Below are 24,589 nucleotides of genomic sequence, written 5' to 3'. Positions count from 1 at the left end.
CCTGCCCTCACACATGTGCATGGCTTCCATAGAACCCCCCGAGCAATAAATGAATTAGGACCTGCACAGGGTGAGGTGTCACGATGCTGTGGACAGAGATCTTAACAAGCTACCAAAAGTGGAAGGGACAAAAACTGCCTAAGAAGGGCTTTGGACAAATGGTACATTGAAAGATACAGTAAGTCCTTCAAATTTTCAAAGAAAAAGAATTTCAGACAATTATATAACTAGGTGAAACCTATGCATTAAGTGTGGTACCCTTTAGCAAACGACTCTCACCTCTCTGTGCCTCCGTTTACTTACTCATCAGTACAATCGGTACACTAGTAATACTGACCTTTCAGGGTTGTTGTGTAGATTAAATGAGTTAATATCTACACACTTAGAAAACTACTAGGCACAAGGTAAACATTTGATAAATGTCTATCATCTGTTTGCTATGACGACCATCACAACATCTCAGGAACAAGTTTTAATATAAACCTAAAGAGTGGGGTAGGTTTTAAGTGAAGTCCCGTATCCTGCCCCTGTGGACATGGTACACTGACAGGTGACGTCCGCAAAAGCAAGAGTTGAGAACTATGCTTTTTAAATGCAAGATAACAAGGTACAGCAACAAAATTCCACTGAGCTGCAGATCAAGCTAGAAGATCTAAAAAAAAATAGCTCATCTACAATTTCTGACAAGCTGAGGCGAGCAGCATAAGTCCTGAAATCACTTTCAGCTCTGCCATGCTTTCCAGTCAAAACTGTAAAACTAAAATGACAAGATGAGAGAGGTGGGCTGAGACCAAATGTCAGTGAACGAAGGAGGAAGACAGTCTGAGTTCTGGCATTGTTTCACTCTGCTAAGCAGCACCAAGCATGAAAACTTAGTATTTTACTACAGATTCCTCAACTCTCAAAATGGAGGCACTTATGCTATGTGCACATCTATGCTACAAATGTTAAAAAAAAAAAAAAATCCACATCCCAGGATGACCCTTCACCCCCACTTCCTAGTTCTGTAGCCAGTAAATGAGAATGCCACTCAGCTAGTGAAGTGCAGTGAGATTGTGTCCAGAAAGATAGGCACACAAATACAACTCAAGTGACAACTACTATCACTAGCACCACCAGGACTCTTCATAAAAAACCACTAGTGTGGGGACTTCCTTGGCGGTCCAGTGGTTAAGAGTCTGTACTTCCACTGCAAGGGGCGCAGGTTTGATCCCTGGTTGAGGAACTAAGATTCCGCATGCCGCGCCGCACCGGTGTGAATGAGGGAAAGGATGAGGCATCATGTATGGGTTCATAATGAGGCAATGAAGTAAGAACTAAAATAAGGAATTTATTGGGACCAACAAGAAGTCTGAGTATTAGGCTCAGGCATAAAACTGAATGAAATAATGCCATTTGCATCAACATGAATAGACCTAGAGATTATCATACTAAGTGAAGTCAGAGAGACAAATACCATGATATCACTCATATATGGAATCTAAAAAAGAATTATACAAATGAACTTATTTACAAAACAGAAATAGACTCACCAACAGAAAACAAACTTATAGTTACCAAAGGGGATGGTGGAGGGGGAATAAATTAGGAGTTTGGGATTAGCAGATATACACTACTATATATAAAACAGACGAACAACAAGGACCTACTGTATAGCACAGGGAACTACACTCAGTATCTTATAATAACCTGTAACGGAAAAGAATCTGAAAAAGAATACATATATGTATAACTGAATCAATTTGCTGTACACATGAAACTACTACAACATAGTAATTAACTATACTTCAATTAAAAAAAAGAATTCTGAGTATTAGCAATACATTAGCACACAACAAGAAATGCAAACGTGTTAACAGATTCATCACTGACATCCCAGCTTCTCTGGGTCCAATTTTTCTCAAGGTGGAGTTAGAAAAAAAAAAAAAGTGTGAGTGGGGAACTTATACAGTAGAAGACTTTGAGAAGTAGACACCATTTTGGCTTTCAGAGGGCTGACAGAATGGCAAACCATGTGTCATATATAAGGAGTCCTTCTCAAAAAAAAAAGTTATTTCAAATGAGCACTCACTAAAACCAAATAAACACATAAACAAATATTCAGGATTAATAAGGATCAGGAAATTATTATTAAGAATATATAGTACACAGTAGCTAAGAAACTAAACCAGAAATAGCCCTAAGAAGAATATACAAATGCTGTTTTCGAAGTGTTCAAATTTGGACAAAGACACAGACACATAAATGGGAAATAACTGAAATTCTTCTCCTTCAAGCTCAGAAAACCCTTCAATGTGACAAGTGACAATAAGTTTCTTCACTAAAATATGGGGAGGGCTCCCCTGGTGGCGCAGTGGTTGAGAGTCCGCCTGCCGATGCAGGGGACACGGGTTCGTGCCCCGGTCCGGGAAGATCCCACATGCAGCGGAGCGGCTGGGCCCGTGAGCCATGGCCACTGAGCCTGCGCGTCCGGAGCCTGTGCTCCGCAACGGGAGAGGCCACAACAGTGAGAGGCCCGCGTACCGCAAAAAAAAAAAATAATAATAAAATAAAATAAAATAAAATAAAATATGGGGAAATTCTATTATTTTAAATTTTTTTTTGCGAGGAGAGAGGGAAATGTGTGAGAGGCATTGGCTTGAAAGTAGGCAGTAGAAGCTAACAGCTGAACAGGGCAAGAGAATAGAAACATTAGGATCATGAGCAGTTTAGAAAACCAGTTGCTCTACCATGGCTGCCGTATTAGGGCCTAAGCTCTTGAGTGTAAAATATTTAACAAAATATACATGATATGCTAAAGTAAGGCTAACAACAGAAGTTTTACATTATCTAGCTTACCATGTGGGCACAGAATGTCTTCATTAAAATTTAATTCTTCCTCCTCCTCTTTTCTTTCTTCCTTTGATTCATCTAATCAAAAGAAATACAGATAACAACTCTTCTACTGTTGTATTTAAATTTCAAAGTAGCAAAGATACTACTCTACACAATTTCAAACACAGAAAACTTTAAAACATTTTAAAAATTAGACCCAAGTGATTCGGCGCAGTCCTGCTAAGAAGTGTTTCATTTCTTTCCCTTAAAGGAAAGAAAAATTTCTGAACGGCAGTTTTGCTTTTTAAAGATTGGGGTTATGCAAGAAAATATGCATTTTTTCAAACTGAAAAACAGTTTACATATCCTTCCATCAATTCTAGTCAAGGTATTCAGATTACTGTGTCATAAACCAGGATAATCATCTACATGTCATGTCACTTTCATCCATCAACTCTTTAGGGAAGAACAGAAAACTTTAGAAGGCTAATGAAATAAGGATTTAACATTTCATGTCAAACATATATAATTTTTTAAAAATTTTTAAAATATAGATATAATTAAAACTTTCCTTTTCCTATTAACAGTTCTCTTTCAACATCTGCTTCTCCTACTTGTCTACACTGTGACACTTGCCAGTTTGTACTTGTGTATACCAGTGAACAGGATCAAATAGAAGAAGTCCTAAGTAGCGGGATATTAGAATTCTTATTCATGGATTTTCCAGGTTAAGCACATAACAGACTTTTAATACACTTAATATACATAAAGAATATTTACTAATCATTAAAAAGCTTAAGCAGAGAAATGGGCAAAGGAAAGACATGACCAGATAACTCTGTCTCCTGCCTGTTTGTCTGTGTCTCTCTCTCTCTCTGTCACATAATGTGAAAATTAGGCAAAGAAGTAGGTACAAGGACACATTTCCTGCATCTGTGTTTACATACTAATTGTAAAAAACTGAAATAGGTTAAATAAATATATATTCATACAATGAAATGTATGAATTTATAAAAACTGTTTTGGTAAAGGATGATGCACAACTGTGCCAGTAACAAGCACCATTATAAAAAGCCACTATTTACAGGGATTATACCTGGTGGAAAGGCTTTTTTTACTTTGTTACTTCTACTCTGCTTCAAGCTTTTAAAACCTTTGAATGGAGGAAGCGGGAGAAGAGGAGCATTTTACTCTGAAAGCGACATGAAAAATATTTTTAACCTAGGACATCAAGGCATTTTCTATTATGGCATCCAACTTTCCTTAAAATGAAGGAATTCACTGGAATCTAGAACATGACACAAATCAACCTATCTGAAACAGAAAGAATCGGTGACATAGAGAACAGACTGGTGGTTGGGGTGGTGGTGGCAGCATGCACTGGGACTTTGGGGTGAGCAGATGCAAACTGGTATATACAGAATGGATAAACAAGGTCCTGCTGCAGAGCACAGGGAACTATAGTCAATATCCTGGGATAAACCATAATGGAAGAGAATATATATATGTATAACTTAGTCACTTTGCTGTAATTAACACAACATTGTAAGTCAACTATACTTCAGTTTTTTAAAAAAAAAAAGGGCCACTGATATGTAAAGAGGCTTAAAAGAGCACAAAATATTTAACATACTGGGTCACGTCACACTAAAAGTATGTTTTTAATCTTTCTTTTTAGTGAGGTGGTTGATGTACAATATTAAATAAGTTTCAGGTACACAACAGTGATTCACAATTTGTAAAGGTTATATTCCATATATAGCTGTTATAATATACTGGCTATATTTAAAATATCTTTTTTAAATGATAGAATAAAATTGAAACAAATGTTAAGTTCATGAAGTACACAGCACAACAAAATACTTTAGCCAAAAGAAAAAAATCACTCATCAAATTTGAAAATGTTTAAAAAAAAAATCAGTTTAAAATTATTAGTGGCTCTAGTGTTTTTACATTCTCAAAAATAAAGCAGTGATATGGGAAGATCCACACCAAATAAAATGATACAAATGTTCAAATGCAGAAAATACAGAATATTTCAGTAAAAAGGTTAAGAATATTAAAATAATAAAATATATGTATATAAGTACTAATATTTGGAGATAATATTAAGTGAAATAATTGCTTATGGATCATTAATTGTATATGAATTAGTAAACTGATCAAACTACTGATTTCTATTTTAAATCTAAAAGGTTTTAATGTTTTAATTTCCCATAATCTTATAAAATACTGATTACAAAATTGGAATTGAGTGGTTGACTTACATTAATATAATTTCCTATTTAAAAGCATTGCTTCAGAAAACTCAGAAGAATTTATAAGTAAAAAGCTATTCAAAACCTGCTTCTTCTCCTGGATGAAAAATGCACAAGTTCAAGCACATTTAACTTGACGAAGTCAGCCTGTTGGCGTGGCTAATAATCTATAACCAAAATGTACTGAGCTAACAACATACTATGCAATTTGCAGCAGACTTGCCTTTCTTAAAAATTTTAGCTGGAGCAAAATTAAAAGTAATTTTGCTTGGGATTAACTAGAGAGACCCTAAGCCCAAAGCAGGTCATAAGGAATGCCTTATGCCATAAGGAATGCCTCTCTTGAGCTGTTGAGCCCTTGCTCACTTTCAATAGCTTGTAAGTCTTTTTATGTGTTCTGAGACATTTTTGAGAGCTTTAGACTCCAAAAAATTGTCTTAGAAATTACGTGGATGGGAATCAAAACTATTTTACTACAAACAAATGCTTACAATTTTGTGGTATGATTCACAACCATCTACATACAGGTTTTAAATACTACCTTTATTCAAGGTGTTGCCATTCATTTTCCCACTGCTTTGGTCTGCATCGCCATCTTGCTCATCCAACTGTTCAAGAGCTAGCTGACGCCAACTGCGTAAGGAGGATTTCCCTACCCAAAATCCATCATTGCTGTGGAAGAGAGAGAGAATGTAAAATCATGCAAGTGACATTTCCTAATGTCCTTCTCCCTTCTTTCCTTGTAAAGGCCACAACTAAACTGAATTAAAATGTTCAGTATTTGCTGCTGTGCACACAATTTTTTTTAACCTATTTCCTCATTTTGGCCATTTTCACTCATATTAAATTGCACGTATAGAAAATACTTTGCTTCCATCCTAAATCTTACCCTGCTACTCCTAACCCTCATTTAAATTTATGCCAATCACAGCAAACAACTGGCCACTTTCCTTCACTTGATTACTACTCAAAACTGCATATAGCTGACCCTTCAAATGCATATAGGCACTCACATATATATACACAAACACGTTTAGGCCACTCAGGAGGCTGTTTATGGAATGACCCAAAACAGTGAACTAGATTGATATTTCTTTGGGAAATATACAACTTAAATTAAACCCAAACATCATAAATGCCACCTGAGTCCAGAGGTGCTCTACAGAGTGCGGCTCAACAAACTCCAAGAAGCCTGTATGTTCCTGACAAGGATGCACCACTGGGTACCCCTGGTTAACACACTTACTTCAGCCTCTCTAAAGGGGACACCCCAGGCCTGCTAGAATGGTTTTCCAACATAAGTATTCCACAATTCCATGTCAGAACACAGGCGAGCACCTTGCCTTAGCTTGTTTAGGCCTCAGATGCACATCTCTGCTTCAACATTTCTAATGGATGGAATATAGCCACAGGAGCTGTGCCTCAGCCCTCTTTATCTCTGCCACAGCAGCAGTCACCACAAAATTTACTCTGCTGTGGCCAACCACTCATCACCCTTCTTTCTTCCAAAGATCCCAAGTCCCTATTATCCACAAATAATAAGCTACTTGGTTTTTTAGCTTATCAAACAATATACACTGTGAACATACCCCTTTACTGTTGCTTTGAGCAGATTATTTACAGTTTTATAATCTTCATTTAGTTGGTTCTTCAGACGCAACACACGACAACGTTCTACTACACATTCCTTACACAGGGCTTTCACTGAGAGAGAAAACGAAAGGGAAGGGTGTATTCACATACAGATTTCCTGTTAAGAAAATGTTTTCAGCACTTCATAAAACAATGAAGAATTTTAACCCAAAGTCACAAATTTTCACAATATAGCAAATTGGTATATGTCCTAAATTATTTTGGTGACATAAATCTCAAGACAGTAATAGTGTTATCCTGCATAAAGAAAGAACTATAGGACATAAAATGTTATAATATGCTATAACTATCTATGCCAGAAAGTATATTTTACAAGATTTAGATGCAAATTTTGCAAGACCACCATCAAATGATGGAGGGTGTAAAGGAGGGGAGGGTAATCAATATATCTGACAACTATAAATGTAATGTTAATTGTTTAAGACCTTTCTGTGGGTATCAACCAAACCAATACTCTGAAGAGTACTGTACAAAATAACAAAACACTAGATGGCTTTCTCTAATGTATCCTATTTTGTCTGTCTTGTGAGAAAAAACACACAACAAAACTGAATAAGCAGTTTCTTTTCTAACATTATAAATATACTGTGTATGACGCTGCTTAATTTATACTTGACTTAGCAAATCTTTTTTTTTTTTTTTTTTTTTGGCGGTACGCGGGCCTCTCACTGCTGTGGCCTTTCCTGTTGCGGAGCACAGGCTCCGGACGCGCAGGCTCAGTGGCCATGGCTCACGGGTCCAGGCGCTCCGCGGCATGTGGGATCCTCCAGGACCAGGGCACAAACCCGTGTCCCCTACATCGGCAGGCGGACTCTCAACCACTGTGCCACCAGGGAAGCCCTAGCAAATCATTTTTGCAAAGTGCAAGGAATATGAGGTCTAAGCACAGTCTGGGTCAAATGATCATAAAGATCATATAATGCAGACTTATTGCATTACTCTTTTTTAAGCAGATAAGACATCTCGAATTACCAGTTAGTCTTGGTCCTCCTCCATATCTACTATAGAAAATGTCTGCCGCATATTCAGATATTCTCTTCATAATTGATATTTTATCAGGATGAAGCTTATCGTGGGAACACAGGCAAGCGTGATTATCAATAGGCTTGGTGGGTGTCGATTCATCCAACCACTTCTGCAGCCACTCAAGAGAGACAAATTCATAGGGCTCTGAGGAAGAAAGCAAGGGAAAGAGCCTATGTATTTTTACAGCTTTTTGACTAAGCGATACATTCATTTCCTCAAGACAATGCAAACTCTTTCCAACGTTAGCAGAATCAGAAGAATCACTGTTCAGGGAAGACGTTTCATGAGTACGGCACAAAGCTCCGTTTAACTAGCACTCATCTGAATTCAAGGAGCTGTGCACGGGAGGGACGAGTCTGCACGGTGCCCTGTAAGATCGGCTGGTATTATTAACCACATTCTACAAAAGAGGTTTCCACAGAGAGAAGTGTCTTGCTTGATAGCACAGCAGAGCTCTGATCAGGACACTTGGTGACTACAAGCCACACTCCAGGCCAGCTCGCAAATCACATAACCTCACCCCCATAACGATTTTCATAAACACTTGTCATCGATGTGTGATAATACAACTGAAAGTTAAAATGAGGAGTCTGACTAGGTTCTAAGTTAAAAATTAACCTCATCAGCTATAACCGCACTTTCACAAGGCCGTTTAAACCACTGAATTTTTCTTCACCCAAGATGATACTGATGTTGATTAAAAGGTAGTTGATTTCCCCATCCAAATCCATATCACAATCAATTCATTACATTATTATGTATTTCAGGAAATTAAGCTATTTTAAGCAACTTCTAGGATGAAGTGCACTGGAATCGAATATTATCAATTCTGAAGTTGCAAAAATTAAAAGATACAACCAAACACCTCAGAATGTGTTTTAATTTGGGAAAACAGAGCCCCAGAGTTCAGTAAAAGCCAAAATTAAAGATAAAGGGCCAGCTTTGATTACTTACAAAGATCTCCAGTGAGTCCCAGCATAAAACATAGAAGAAAACATACAGAGGTTGAATTTATATATTTGTATTATGATACTACTTCTGATGAGATCTGAGGGATAGACAATTCAACTCAAAGCCCATTTTGACCAATTTTACACTTCCCTGAGATTTACAAGTCTAAAAACTAACTTCCATTTTAAGTTTAGCATAAAACATTTCAATTTTTACAAAAACAAAATCCAGAACTGTTGGATCCCTTATTTGTGCTAAAACTGTACATCATAAACTGAGAGACTCCTAACTGATTGGTCAGCTCTGATGCAGCTGCAGAGGAAGAGCTCGTGACTACAAGTTGAGACCAAGTTCTGCCACCAAGAAACTGAACTTGAGCAAGTCACTTGAACTCTCTATGCTTCAGATCTTTTATTTGTAAAATGAAGGTAATAATACCTGCCTTCTACCTACCTCACAGGGATGCTGTTGAATGTAAAAGATAGGATATGTGAAGCATTTTGAGCTTTTATGGAAGAAAAGAGATATAGAAAAGTTAATCATATATTCACACAATATATAAATGTGGAGTAAGATTCAGCATAGGTTAACATGGTTGTGGCATTTTACAGTGTATAATGGTATGGAATGATCCCTATCCCAGAGAGCAAAATACAAGTCTTAGCATATCTAATCTTTTCCCAAGGAAGAGTCCCATAGGTTAAAACTTTTAGTAATCTCAAGGCTATTGATGTAAGATATGAAGATTAGAAAAATCTTGAAAGAGTTGTAGCAATTTCTACCAAGGGCTTCCCTAACAACCGGGGTCTAGCACAAGTCTCAATAATTAAAGTAGATTCTGCTTGTGGAAGGTTTTTACACTACAGATGTTTCTGCACTAGAGAGAGACGCCTGGCAGGTTCTCACAGATGTTCTCCATTATTGTGATGCCAAAGGCATGGAGAATCAACTAACAGGAGTAAGAACTCTATTAAGTTGGGATAACAAACTGTATAAAAATCTCAGCATCTGACGAAGCGGGAAAGCAAGTGTTAAAATATTTACCAAAGGGAAACATATACTATGGTTCAAACTTATTTATATATAGTTTTAAATGCCTGGATTTTGAATAGGAATTTGTTTTGGAAAGTTATAAAGTCTAGAAAGATCATGGCATCAAAAATATTTGAAACAACTTACCTAAAGATAATTTAGGATTATTTAGAGATAATTTATTTCAACTTAAATAAAAAGGGCCAAAAGGGTTCAGGTTCCCAGTGAGGTTTATATTTTAGGATAAATGACCCTTCTTTTAGTATGTTCACAAAGATAAGATTTAGAAAAAACATAAGACTTTGATTGGCAGCACAAAACCATGGTCAGTAGCTTTGAGATCTGACAATATTTTAGGAAAACATGGACTTACTATCATATAAGGTTACTATAAACGGGAAAAAATTATAAACCTCATAATTGGTAAGAGTATTGATAACATATATACATATTTAAAGAACACAAGCACTGGTTCTTATAGACGGAATGAAAACAGGCAAGAGGGCACACAGTGTAAATTTGACACATAACATCTTTGGACCATACAATTTTAAAGAGTGATTCTCTTTAGTTTATAGACCCAGTAAGTTGCTTTCTTTTGTCCAGTGAATACAGGAAACCATGAATAAGGTTCAGAAAACAAATTTCTAGGTACCAACTCCTTTGAATAAATTTAGAGATCTGAATTACATGTTCATTTCCAAATTGTTTCCAATAAAACTGAGGTCGGTCTACTTATTTAGGATAATCCCAACCCTTGAAGCAGAGTTAACAGGTTACAAAGAAAGGTCAGAATCAAATTAAGGTATAGTTTAGACAGAACTTTTGAGAGATATTCTTACAGATGTAGCAATTTATATTCATCTTTTGCTTAAAGTAATACCAGTAATGGAAAACTGAGATATCAAAAAGACAAAACCACAAGTACAATTATGCTTGAGTATTTATTTTCTAAAATTAGTAAAACTGCCTCTTTTTAAAGTAGGAGTTGGGTATGGGGAATTGCCTATGAAATGACCGAAAACTTTATTACAAATGGCATACCAGCCTTAAGGAGTTGAGGTTTCCTTTTTGAGGCATTAGATAAACTTGAATAAACATACACAGTAAAGGAATGAGCTGGACTGTGTGGGATAATTCTTAAGAAATTAGGGGTCAGCAGAAAGCTTTCCTATTCTTAGAATATTTGATACTAAATTTCAAAATAATCTAACAGTATCATAAAAATAGTACTCATATAAAAGAATGCCTGTTAATACTCTTAGGGCACAAAGTACACAAGGAAATAGACTAGGCAAGTTGCTTTCATAGTAGCCCAATCTGATTTTTCTTTCAAAACAAGTTAATGCCTCAGAAATCAGAAATATCTACAAGAATTATATATGCAGAGTGCTGACCTAAACCTCATAATTTATTAAGAGCTTCCCATTTTTAAAAGTACACGATAATGAAAACTATACGGAATGCTACACATTAAGTTACTGTTGGTTTACATAGTAATTGTATAGTGCACAAGCTGGCATTAACGGGTTATAAATAAGAAAGGGCAGGGGAAAGTTTGTTCATACACATTTGTGAACATAAAAGAAACAAGGCACTTAATGGCAACAGTGCTGTCCCAGAATATCTTACAGACCAGCTCCAGCAGGTAACCTTTGGTACAGCTCCTTAACTTCTTCATGCTTTGCTTTTCCTTTATCCACACTTTGCTTACGCATCTCGGCCATTTCAATACACCACTCCTCAAATTTGGAATTATCCCGATCTACCAGCTCTTGAAGAAAGGCTATTCAGAATAGAAAGACACAAAAACCTTTATCCTGTTTTTCAAAGACAAAGAACCATGCTGATTTGTAAATTACAACAAATACTGGCTAAGATTTTGGTGGCAAAATCCTACTATGGTCTCCCTACAACCTGCAGGCAGAAGTAACACTGAAGACAGACCCTGGAATAATACCAGGGGGTTTCCCTACCCGATTCTGCATGACATCATCAGCCAACTGGAAGCATCAAATGGGTCAGAAACACCATTCAAAACACATGGTGCCACAGACAGAGCAAAGCACAGTATTAGGTAAAATGACAACTGACGACTGCCTTCAGCCAAGCAGCAGCTCTTCCTTTCTTATATTAAATCTAGAAAATTTATAACTGGCTAAAACCCAAAACTGCTTTACAAAACTGAGCAAAACAGAACCAAATTGCTCTTTAAATTCATCTTTATAATCCACAGGAATTTTTTTTAATTGCTTTTGCTTTTCTTTAGGGGCAGTCAGTGGAACAGTTCTGTTAAAGCCTCCTTTATCATAAAAACTCACCACTTTAAAGCAAATCTGTGATTATATACACTTTCACCATTTACCATATGCAACCAACCTACCATAATAGATAAAAGCAATCCGTTCTCGTCATTGACCTTTGAGCATGGTATTCTAAAATACTTGCCTTATGTAATCCTGGAAAATTGCTCACCTGGTACCTGAATAGTCGTGTTGGGTTTTTCTTGAGCTTGTAGTCTATAAACCAACATGTACGCATTTCGAGAGCAGTGAGTTCCTTTGCCACACTTGGGTTTACGTGTCTGGGATTTAGAAGGTTCTGCTGAGGTAAGAGAAATCAAAAGATGACTAAATTAGAATGCCTAGAGTTTATTCATTCTTTTGCAGGGGAGGGGGAGGGGGAGGGTCATAGAAAACAATTCCTAAAATACGAACTCAAAATACAAATTTAGCAGGCTGGACAAATATTTTAATGTTTAAACAAGTTACTAACCCGCATTGCCTGCCATATTCCATTTTTAAAAGCTGAAAAGAAAGTATTCTTTTTCACAATGACAAACCTGAACCAGGAAAAAAAAAACAAACCACAAACTATTATGAGTTTATTTTACTGTTGATCTTAAATTACAAAAATAAATCCAGACTTAACTGTGCAAAGAAATAAAATGGAATGTTCCTGAAAAAAAATGAAATAAAATGCTAAGATTAGCCACTAATCTCTATAAATTCAGAAGCAAGTGGAAAACATTCGTGTTTTACATGGCACATACATCACATGAAGGGGATCTTCAAATTGAGTCTGATTACCCCAGGATAACCTTCCAATGGGTAGGAGGTCATGCATAGCTCTGAGGAAATCAATTATCAGATCCTCAATTGACAATGTATTTTTCTAAAATTGTTCAGGTTTCACTGATGGTTTCCACCTCTCCTTTCAGTCATCTGCCTCCCCACCTTACAAAAGAAAGATATAACCTCTTCTTACCTGTGACAAAAAAAATCTTATCTCACCAAAAGATATGTTTACAGTAAAATTTTGCAGTTCAATTTTTAAAAATTTCTAACACACTTACATTGGTTTGATCAATTATATAGTTTTATTTAAAAAAAAAGAAAAAGAACACTCAATCCAGAAGTACTTTCTAACTATTTAGAGCTTTATAGCTACAGAAAACTTAGTATATTCCATTAGAATGAAATTCTATAGGGTCAGTGTAATGGAAACACTAGTATAGGAGAAAAAGGAAACATAAAAAAAAAAATCCTGTCATAAAAAAAGATCAGTTCATTTAACTCTGAAAAGGATGACACGGATGTATGGAATCTATATGTTATGTAATTTCATTTGGATACAACAGTAATGCTGCAGTTTAAGTTTCAATATTTATAATTTGTCAGAAGTTACATTATTTGAAGCTATTTAAATTTACAATGAAAAATGCTGGATTTTAAAATGTGCAATGAAATACAAAAGTTGTTCAATATTCTTATAGGGACTACAGGAGCAAGTATGTTTGAAGACCACAGTCACAGGGAATTAAAACTGTCAGGAGCATGTATACAAAGAAAAGACGTTGGTCATTCCTAACTAAAAAGTTAAGATTTAAGATGTTCATTGGGCTTCCCTGGTGGTGCAGTGGTTGAGAATCTGCCTGCCAATGCAGGGGACACGGGTTCGAGCCCTGGTCTGGGAAGATCCCACATGCTGCGGAGCAACTAGCCCCGTGAGCCACAATTACTGAGCCTGCGCGTCTGGAGCCTGTGCTCCGCAACAAGAGAGGCCGTGATAGTGAGAGGCCCGCGCACCGCGATGAGGAGTGGCCCCACTTGCCGCAATTAGAGAAAGCCCACACACATAAAAGAAGACCCAACACAGCATAAATAAATAAATAATTTTTTAAAAAAATTTTTTAAAAAGGGAAAACTCAAAAAAACATGTTCATTAATTTGTATAAGACGGAATATAAAATGATTCATAGAAGTTCACAAGAGAATATAGTAATGACTGACTAATGGAATTTAATGAATAAGTATTTTCTATTTTTGATAAAATAGATAAAAGGAGCAATGTAAGCTGCATATAATGAGACGTATTAAAACATTGGAATGGGGGCTTCCCTGGTGGCGCAGTGGTTGAGAGTCCGCCTGCCGATGCAGGGGACACGGGTTCGTGCCCCGGTCTGGGAAGATCCCACATGCCGCAGAGCAGCTGGGCCCAGTGAGCCATGGCTGCTGAGCCTGCACGTCCGGAGCCTGTGCTCCGCAACGGGAGAGGCCACAACAGTGAGAGGCCCGCGTACCGCAAAAAGAATAAAATGGTATACATAAAAAAAATAGAAAATACTTCTTCCAATTACAAGAATAGAGCCACCACATGGACATCTGCAGCAAGATTCCCCAGGCCTTCCTGAAAGCCAACCTTAACTGCCATGCTACTCCACCTTGGGAAAGAGGTACTGATCCTTTAAGAAAGAAGGGTGGCAGGAGACACACACCTACTCCCAATCCTTTTCTCTTTTCGCATCCCATTGTCCGAGCCTCACCCCAAAATGACAAATACGGTAAGAAAGTGATGAGAACCTCAGCCAAGATGGCTCCTATTGGAAGAACAGCCCACTCCATTCGACAACAAATGGGTATGGAGCCCACGAAAACCGAGGTGATGAAAACGATACCTCCTGAAATAGTATTATTCTAGAGCTACACACTAGAATAATACTATTTCAGGAGGTATCGTTTACAGCAGACCTCATCACTACAAAACAGCAAGCAGCTTATTCCCCAGAGGCACTGCTCCACACTCTAGGGATGGAGTAAGATACTTAACAGAGAGGGGTAGACATTGCTCAGGGAACAAAGTTCCCCTGCTATACTTATTTCCCCAAAATAAATTTCCTGACCCAGAGAAAAGGACTACAAATCCTACTATATTACATCTACTACTCATAATTTTTAGCTTAATACTCACCATCCTCTTCCCTAGCTGCCCACAATTAACCTGTTAATTGAAAATTAAATTTGTGCCTTCAAACTGTACTGAAAACATGACATTATGGAAACCATCTCTGGAGCAAAATCATTTTTTAAAAAAATTCAAGCATTTCTATAACAGATGTTCAGAGATTTCATGTGTTTAAGAAATGCAAATAGACTTGATAGTCCATAACAATCTTGGGCCATAATAATTTATCACAAACATTTCTGGTAAAAAAAAAAATTATATTTTAAAAGGGCACTCACAACTTAAAGGTTTTACCTAGATCTTCCTCAATCCCTAGTTGTAATTTCTTCCCCTCCATCTTTTCTATGTCTTCGTCATTAAACTTATACCATTCACCAGACTGTGGATCTTTCACATGGGCAATGTAGTGACCGGAATAAGCACTCACTCCTCTGTGTATGAGGACTGCACTGAGTTCATACACATAGGACCCACCTAGGGAAGGAGAAAGGGGAAAAATGAAAGAAATTTTGGATAACATTATTTCTTCTTATATCCTGAGCCTGAATTGTAATGATTACAATTCTTTATGCATCTGACAGAGTTCAAAATATGTCACCTAAGATTTAAAGAATTTAGTCTCATAAAATAAAGTAGCAGGCATTGTTTTAAGCAGCTCACTGTATCAACTCTCCATTCCCTCTGCAAAATATACAGGTGGAAAGCTACGGCATTCTGGGCACTCAGGGTTACGAAGCTATTCTGAAGTATACTTTCCCTTCTGCATTAACAGGCTGAGCCATATGCTTACCAAGAATCAGTTGTTCATATTTTCCAACTTATTACAAAAATTAACTACACACAAACTAATAAGATTTGAGTGCAAAACTAAAAAGCTATTGTTTCTAGAAAAAAGAAAAATGTTTTTTAAACATTGGAGATAAGTCATTAAGGAAAATTGCTTTCAAAATAGGTGTGGACAAGGGAATTCACTGGTGGTCCAGTGGTTAGGACTCGGTGCTTTCAATGCTGATGACGTGGGTTTGATCCCTCGTCAGGGAACTAAGATCCCACAAGCCTCGTGGCACGGCCAAAAGAGGGGGAAAAAAAAAATCGGTGTAGACGAGACAAATAGAAAATACAGAGAAAGAAACAATAAAAATCTAGACTGGGTTCTGCACTCAGATTTCTTTATGAGTATTTTAACTTATTAACTATTCCACTTTAAGTAAACAAAACCGGGGCTTCCCTGGTGGCGCAGTGGTTGGGAGTCCGCCTGCCAATAAAGGGGACACAGGTTCGATCCCTGCTGCGGGAAGACCGCACATCCTGCGGAGCAATGAAGCCTGTGCGCCACAACTACTGAGCCTGCGCTGTAGAGCCCGCGAGCCACAACTACTGAGCCTGCGTGCCACAACTACTGAAGCCCGCGTGCCTAGAGCCTGTGCTTCTCAACAAGAGAAGCCACCGCAATGAGAGGCCTGCGCAACTCAGCGAGGAGTAGCCCCTGCCTGCAGCAACTAGAGAAAGCCCGCACGCAGCAACGGGGACCCAATGCAGCCAAAAATAAATAATAAATAAAATAGATAAATTAAAATAAATAAACAAAACCTACATATCACAGCCTATCTACTATGCACATGGTTTATGCAAGAAGAGAAGGCTTTATCCATACATCAAAATATCAGCAAATGAAAGAACATTTATGTTTTAAGACAAAATATTTTTAAGTTTGAAAAATATCTTTTAAACATTCTAAACTTAAATTATAGGGAGGAAAATGTACTTAAAGCAATCACTGCTACTACATTTTATTAATAAAAATTAGAAAAATTCATCAGCAATCCTACAACACAGACATAACCATTATTAATATTGAAACTTATAGATTTTTTTCCAACAAATATATCATTAACATCTTTCCACATCATTAAATATTCTTCTGAAAATTATTTATAGTGACTATATACAAGCACCACATTATATTGAACCACTCCCTCACTGCTGGACATTTAAACTGGTAGCATTTTATGGCCATTAAATAATTACCTTTGTCATAAAAATCTTTGCACACATATCTTTGTTTCATCACTGTAATTTCCTTAAAACTGCAAGAAGTCAGTCATAAAGGTATAGCCAGTCACTCATTCAACAAATAATAAACATCCTAGACACTGTTTTAGGCATGGAGAATACAGCAGTTGACTGAAATGACAAAGTCCTGCATTCCTTTAGCTCAGTGGGGGAACACGGTAATGCAGATTAATACCTGAAGCAAAGCTCATCTAACCCCCCCCAGCTGAAAATAAATTTAAAATACTAAGATAAAAATACTTTAAAATCTTTTAAGATGCAATGATCATCTGGCAACAAATGAAGAATTCTCAGAAGCCAAATACTATGTGAAGGCAGGAAGCTAGGGAGGTTAAGGAAAATGAAACCAATTTCCTCCTGAGAGTATTAGGTGAAACTTTATCAACTTCAACTGTTGTTTTCACATTAAGAGGTTTGTGGGACCAAAGCTAAGATCCTTAAAAGGTGAGGAGTCTAGAAGAGGACTCACATTGTGAAACTAGGGTTCTTCAGTTTAAGAAATAAGGAGAAATGAACCTACCCTGCAGAGGAAATAGTAGGAAAAAATTATCTGCCTTATACTTTGACTCTTGGGGTGAGGAAAAAAATATCTGTTGCAAGTTTTTAAGAATCAAGCCCTCATGAATATTTCAACCAAGAATTCATACTACCTAGGAAGACAGAAAAACCTCAAGCCAAGAGTGTAGTTTGATGTGGTCCTAGAATGAGTGACAGTTCTAAAGAATATGAATTCAGTCCAACATACACATAAACACACACAAACACAACACAAAGGACACAAGTCACTATAATTGAGAGGCAGGAAACAACAGGTAAATAACCCATGAAGTTTTTCATCTCAGTTACTGGAAAAAGTAAAAATAAGTAGAACGTTATGTTTAAAGAAATAAATGATAGAATAAAAACTAAAAGTAAGGAATGAGATTATAAAAAATGAAAGTAAGATGTGATACAGAACCAAATCAAGCTTCTAGAAATGAAAATTACAATAACTGAAAGTCAAAACTCTACACAAGTTTTAACAGCGCAATTAGGTTTGCCTAAATAGAGAATCATTAAAGTAGAAGGTAGGCCTGAAAAAAGTTATGTAGAATGCAGGACAAAGCAAGAGTTAGGAGACATGGATGGCAAAGTTAAAATCTTAATACATGACTAATGTAATTCCAGAAGGAGAGATGAATGAATGGAAAAGAAAAAAATTTAAGACATAATGGTTGAGAAATTTATCCTTTAGGGAGGATAAATACACTAAAATTCAACCCAAACAGGTCACAGTGGCACTGCAAAACACCAAAACAAAAACAAACAAAAAAAGATCTTCAAAATCAGACAAAATAAAACAGGTCACCTATAAAGAAACACGAATTAAACCACAACCAACTTTACAACAGCAACAAAGGAAGCCCTAAGACAACAGAATCTCTAATTGTACTGAGTGAAAATAACTGTTAATCCTTAGAGTAAATTTCACAACAAGAAATAAATATACTTCCAGACAGTATGCTGAAAATAACTTGATACCAACAGACCCTTACTAAAGGCATTTTTACAAACTTAATTCAAGTGTTCCAGTTGGAAGGTCTAGAATATTAAAAGGAATGATAAACAGAGGAGGTAGGTAAACTAACACCAATAATTCTACAGATAATAAGGCATCCTATGAGGGCTAGTGTGTGTGTGTGTGTGTGTGTGTGTTTGGCAGCTGAGGGCTAGTGTGTGTGTGTGTGTGTGTGTGTGTGTGGCAGCTGTGGCCACACCAAGCAGCTTGCAGGAGCTTCCTTCCCCAACTAGGGATCGAACCTAGGCCCCTGGCATAGGATTCCCCTTATCAGTTTTTTTTTTTAAGGTAGAACTAAAACACATATGAAAACAATAAACAACTTAGGAGAATATCGATTTCCTAGTGGTTTGAGGTCCTTGTACTGTTTTTAGAGGGTAAAGTTGTTAACTCTAAGAGTTAGGTATGTTATAATTTCCAGGTTAATCACTGAAAGAACAAAACAGTAATAGCAAACAGCCCAGCTCAGGTTGTATCCACCAGGTGGGCACTTCCACACTCCACGTTTCGGGGCTTACCTAGACTCACCTACCCACTCTTCTTTCTACTACACTGCACTCTCCCAATCACTTCATGGAAAAGGTGAACGAGAAACCACCTCTCCACTCCCCAACCTCAGGGAACCTAAAGAAAACTCCTTAACCCTGAGCAGAACAACAGGAAGAGAATGGGGGGAAATGTCATGGGGTTAAATTGGCCGGGTTCTTATAGCGTGAGTGAGCAAGGGAACCTCAAGTAGCGAACTTGATCTGTGATGATACCTAACTAGTAGGGACCCCAGGTGCCTGGCAGAAAGAAACCTGAGGTCTCTCTGAAGGAGGTGGCTTCATCCCAGCCCTAAGTGAATCCCCGTAAAAAATTTTCCAGGGACTTCCCTGGTGGTCCAGTGGTTAAGACTCTGCACTTCCACTGCAGGGGGCGCAGGTTCGATCCCTGGTGAGGGAACAAGATCCCACATGCCATGCAGTGCGGCAAAAATAAAAAATAAAATAAAAATTTTCCAGAGATAACCAGGTACGGAAGACATGGCAACATTAAAATAACCAAATCAGACAGCAAAAATAAACCTGAATAATATTCCACCAATATCAGTCATGGATTATAAAACTGGGCTCTCTATGTTTAGAGAAATGAGAAACTTGATAATATATGCAAGTGACAGGGAACTATAAAAAGTGATGTAAATTTGAATTAGAGGAATTAGGAGTGTAAATAGATGAACTGATCCAGTTAAAAGATCAAAACTGTCAGATTGGATTTTCCCATATAAATTTGAAATTCTCCAAAATAAAAAGGTTAAGAAGACAGACAGACCTGTGGTGTTTTTCTCCAGGGATCAATGGCCCAGATGAAGGAGCAGAGGAGGCAGGTTAAGATTTAATGATGGGTCAGATTTCACCTGGCTATGTCCCAGGAGGCAAAAGGGTAAACTAAACTATAACGTTTAGGGGCACAAGCTTACACGGTAAAATGCTAAAGCAAAAAGACAAAAAAGTGATTTCCATATAAGTCAGATTACTGGCTATATTTCAGGAGGAAGGAGATTGCAACTGGGTGGGGCACACAGGAATCTTTGGAGTATTGGGAATGTTTTTTCTTGACCTGGGTGGTACTCGTGAAGATATTCACTTTGTGATAATTCTCTGAGCCATACATTTTTGTATTTTAACTTCGATGAATGTGTTACATTTTATAATTTTAAGAAGAGGAGGAAAAATAGGATGGAATAAGATGTATGAAATTTAAACTATGGAAGAAAAAGGTAGCTATGACCCTCAGAAGGACTGAGGCCGAGTGAAAGACAAAATCACTGAAGGAGAGTAGTTGTTAATGAGGTCAGCTGAAGACTGTCTACAACAGTGGTACTTAGTAGTATTCCCTAAATTATTAATGACGACAATAAACCACAGACGGATTAGCAGTAACTGTGACTCTACTACCAATAGACATCACGGCTTTCATTATCACATTATCATTGTTGCAGATAACCTGATTTTATACTTATCAATTTACTGTACTCATCAACTTAAGAATTACAGTGGTTTTGACTACTGGAACCTGTTCTTTGGTTTGCACTTATATTACTGTATTACAAATTTGTGTCAGTATTTTGATAACTACATTTAAATGTAATTGGTTTCTGGGACTTCCCTGGCAGTCCAGTGGTTAAGACTTCGCCTTCCAATGCAGGGGGTGCGGGTGCGGGTTCAATCCTTGGTGGAGAGCTAAGACCCCACGTGCCTCGTGGCCAAGGAACCAAAACATAAAACAGAAGCAATATTGTAACAAATTCAATAAAGACTTCAAAAATGATCCACATCAACAAAAATCTTTAAATGTAATTGGTTTCTTCTAAAAGCCTATGAATTTTATTCAGACTCTTAAAATGGTCTACAGGGATATTAAAATCCCCAAGAAATATGGCAGGAGTTAGAGGGTAAGCTGCTAAATGTTCAAGGTATGAGAATCCCTCTGTCTACATATCTCCGTATATCTGCAGGTTCACTATTTAAAGAAGCAAATGAATTCTTCTTTAAAAAATAGATCATCTTTTAGATCTATCTTTTCCACTTTGTGTGGATATGTGTGTGTAGACATACATGAATAAGAATTTAGTAAAATATAAATACTGGTTATCTGGGTGATAGAATTACAAGTGGCTCTTATTTATAACTCTTCTTTATGCTTTCTGAATTTTCCTAATTATCTAGAATGAACCCTGTGCAATTATAACAAGTTAACTTGTTTCTAGTATTCTACCTATATGAGGTAATACATTTGTATAACAAACATTACAAAAGAGTGTGAACAGGTCTATAACTACAAACTACTGGATTAATTTTACCAGTCATAGCTAACAATTCTAAAATAAGAATTTTTATTTCTCTAATTAAAAATTACTTAGTAGGGCTTCCCTGGTGGCGCAGTGGTTGAGAGTCTGCCTGCCGATGCAGGGGACACGGGTTCGTGTCCCGGTCCGGGAAGATCCCACATGCCGCGGAGCGGCTGGGCCTGTGAGCCATGGCCGCCGAGCCTGCGCTCCACAACGGGAGAGGCCACAACAGTGAGAGGCCCGCGTACCACAAAAAAAAAAAAAAAAAAAAAAAATTACTTAGTAATCCAACATACTAAAATTATATATACAGCTTTTTTGACTTATTATGGTCAAAGGTTTTCTTTACAATACAAATTGGACAAATATATAATAAATTGAATAATAAGAACTATTCAAAATCATACACTGGAGTCAAGGAAAAGAATAATTTGGGAATTCCCTGGCTGTCCAGGGTTAGGACTGGATGCTTTCACTGCAGTGGCCTCGGGTTCAATGCCTGGTCAGGGAACTAAGATCCTGCAAGCCACACAGCGCACCCAAAAAAAAAAAAAAAAGGAAAGGAATACTTTTACATCTCCTAAGTTTCTGACCCTGAGAAATCACTAAGCCATCAGGCTTCTCTAATTTCAAATAATTACCTAAACAAAGGAGGCAGGAAGCAAACTACTACGTAAAGTGAACTACTGCTAAAGTTTATTCATTCAGCCAAATATAATAGTAACAAAGTCCAGCAGCAACTTCTACAGTAGTTTCCTTCTTCCACAGGTGTAAATTTTAAACTCCAGTACTGATTAGAGAGCACCATACATTTTAAGGCTTAAATATTTACCACATCACCTCCCCCAACCTCCCCAATCATTTCTGTTGAAGGTTTTGCTTTATGGCTTGCTCCTATTTATAAGCTGCCACCAGAACTTTTCTACGGAGACAGCAGAGTTTATGATATAATTTCTGTATTAAAAATTTCACAAACATTAAGGTCAATCTTAAAAGAGAAGTAAAATGGTCTGTCCAGTACGGGCAGGAGAAACAAAGGGCAAGATGTTTCTTTTCTCTAACAAGAATCATCCTGTTTGGTAGGATGAAGACTACCAAAAGAAAAAGAAGAGTAAGTTATTAGAGACTCTGTCGTAACATCCTACAACTTATCAGTGGTCATATATATAATTATAGCATAAATATTGGAACTAGGCCATCTAATGTTTTTGATAAAATGGTTTTTAAAAACGTGAATGGAGGCAGCTTGGAGACCCTTAATTTTACGAGGAATTACAGATATGGTATTGAGGCTAAGGTAACAAGCCTTGAGTACAGGAACAGCTAAGTATTTTTCATTTTTTATTCTTTTATACCATTAATTATATACTGGGTTGACCAAAAAGTTTGTTCGGGTTTTTCCGTGAACGAACATTTTGGTCAATCCCAATATACGTCCATGAACCATCTAATCTTTGTTATGTACTCACTCATAGAAAATGAAAGTAACATATCGGCTCACCTAAAATGCCTTTGTTCTCAAAGATTAGCAAATAAAATTTAGTAGTAAAATGCTACTCTGTACTGAACACAAATAGATCACAGGTTCGTCTCTGAGCATTATAATTATCACTGCTTGGTAAAAATATTACCTTTGTGTTCCACATACGGCTCCATATCCAAAATTTCTGAGAAGCCAATGTAGGTGTTCAGCTTTTTCTTATGTCCCGTTTGCCTAACCAAGAAAAAGCTAATTATATTTATATTTAAAACAACCATAAAACAATGTATAAGGTCTACTGGTTATTTTAATAAACTGGATAGCAGCTAGGTAGATTTCATTTAGCAATCTTGTTCAAAACATAATACTGTCTTAGAATTGGGCAATAAATAATCAAGACCCTAAAAGGTATGAATTTAAAGTGCTAATTCCAAACAGTACATTTCTAGAAGTTTTAGTTTTATTACAAAGGAAACCATACATGTTCCTGCTTTACAGAAGAAATGCACATGTGAAAAAAAATTGCCTGATCTATCTCCATGGGAATGGCGGACGTACTGTAGTGAGTAGAAAATTTACTCAAGTCCTTATACAGTAAAACAGAATGTCAAGGAAATTCAGTTCCTACCTAAATGTCTGCTTTTCCTTGGCAGTTTTTAATAATTTTTCAGAATAAAAAATAAGGATTCTCTATTTTTCCAGTTCTTAATTATGACAGGCTGTAACTTTCATCCCCAAATCTTGACTTTCAAATTATAAGCATTTTACTATCTTATCTATGGTAAAATCTGTACATACTAGTCCACAGTGAGCAACAAACACTACGACATGCACATATTTACCTGTCAAAGACAAAACGCATTAGCTGTAAGTTCAGAGTACAAGGAAGACTAAGGAGTCGGATCTTCCTTGTTGCATTCTGTTTGCTTTGACAGTTTTCACAAAAGTATCGATTGTCTCCTTCTAATTTTTCTTCCTGATCAGGAATAAGACACATTAAAAAAAAAAAGAAAAGATTTTTTTAAGTGATCAACCCTATGATGCAAATTATAATTTCATTTTAGTTAATAGCTTCTATTTCTATTCAAGCTCTTTAAGATCAAGTTATTATAAATAATGAAGGACACATAAGATTGTATTAGCTTAGCAGTGACATTATTAATTTGTATACAATGATTTAAAACTAATGTTTCTCTTTCCAAAACGTATGATTTTAAAAATACTTGGCTTTAGATCTTTTCTCCTGATAATCCCAATTCTGGGAATTGTAAGGAAGTAGGTTTAGAAAAGAAATCATAAGGGGCTTCCCTGGTGGCACAGTGGTTAAGAATCTGCCTGCCAATGCAGTGGACTCGGGTTCGAACCCTGGTCTGGGAAGATCTCACATGCCGTGGAGCAACTAAGCCCGTGAGCCACAACTACTGAAGCCTGTGCACCTAGAGCCCATGCTCTGCAACAAGAGAAGCCACCGTGATAAGAAGCCCATGCCCGCACACTGCAACGAGGAGTAGCCCCCGCTCACCGCAACTAGAGAAAACCCACGCGCAGCAACGAAGACCCAACGCAGCCAAAAATAAATAAATAAATTAATTAATTAAAAGAAATCATAGGTACTCTGATGCAGCAAAATTAATTTTAAAACAGTGAAAATGGGCGGAAACTACATA

The 24,589-nt window shown here is 37.0% G+C and overlaps 1 protein-coding gene across 3 annotated transcripts in view; it reads right to left on the bottom strand.

Annotated features, from left to right (window-relative positions):
• The window catches only part of USP48 (ubiquitin specific peptidase 48), a gene marked incomplete at its 3' end in the record, with an annotated part of 66,895 nt that overhangs the window by 21,462 nt on the left and 20,844 nt on the right, over positions 1–24,589 (bottom strand). For 2 of the 3 annotated variants that reach the window (XM_082648600.1, XM_082648599.1), the window contains exons 7-15: positions 23,765–23,898; positions 23,074–23,156; positions 15,273–15,452; positions 12,210–12,338; positions 11,371–11,520; positions 7,698–7,895; positions 6,662–6,776; positions 5,614–5,744; positions 2,839–2,910 (exon numbers count right to left, since the gene is read on the bottom strand). In XM_082648600.1, coding sequence (XP_082504726.1) covers positions 2,839–2,910; positions 5,614–5,744; positions 6,662–6,776; positions 7,698–7,895; positions 11,371–11,520; positions 12,210–12,338; positions 15,273–15,452; positions 23,074–23,156; positions 23,765–23,898 — 1,192 coding nt within the window. The remainder of the gene's footprint in view (positions 1–2,838; positions 2,911–5,613; positions 5,745–6,661; positions 6,777–7,697; positions 7,896–11,370; positions 11,521–12,209; positions 12,339–15,272; positions 15,453–23,073; positions 23,157–23,764; positions 23,899–24,589) is intronic. The other variant, XM_082648601.1, reaches the window with a different exon arrangement.

This window comes from Grampus griseus (assembly GCF_964374135.1).
Source record: "Grampus griseus genome assembly, chromosome: 1".
NCBI classification, from domain to species: Eukaryota; Metazoa; Chordata; class Mammalia; order Artiodactyla; family Delphinidae; genus Grampus; species Grampus griseus.
The sequence above is the reverse complement of the archived record's forward strand: the minus strand, read 5'-3'. Positions and strand labels throughout refer to the sequence as shown.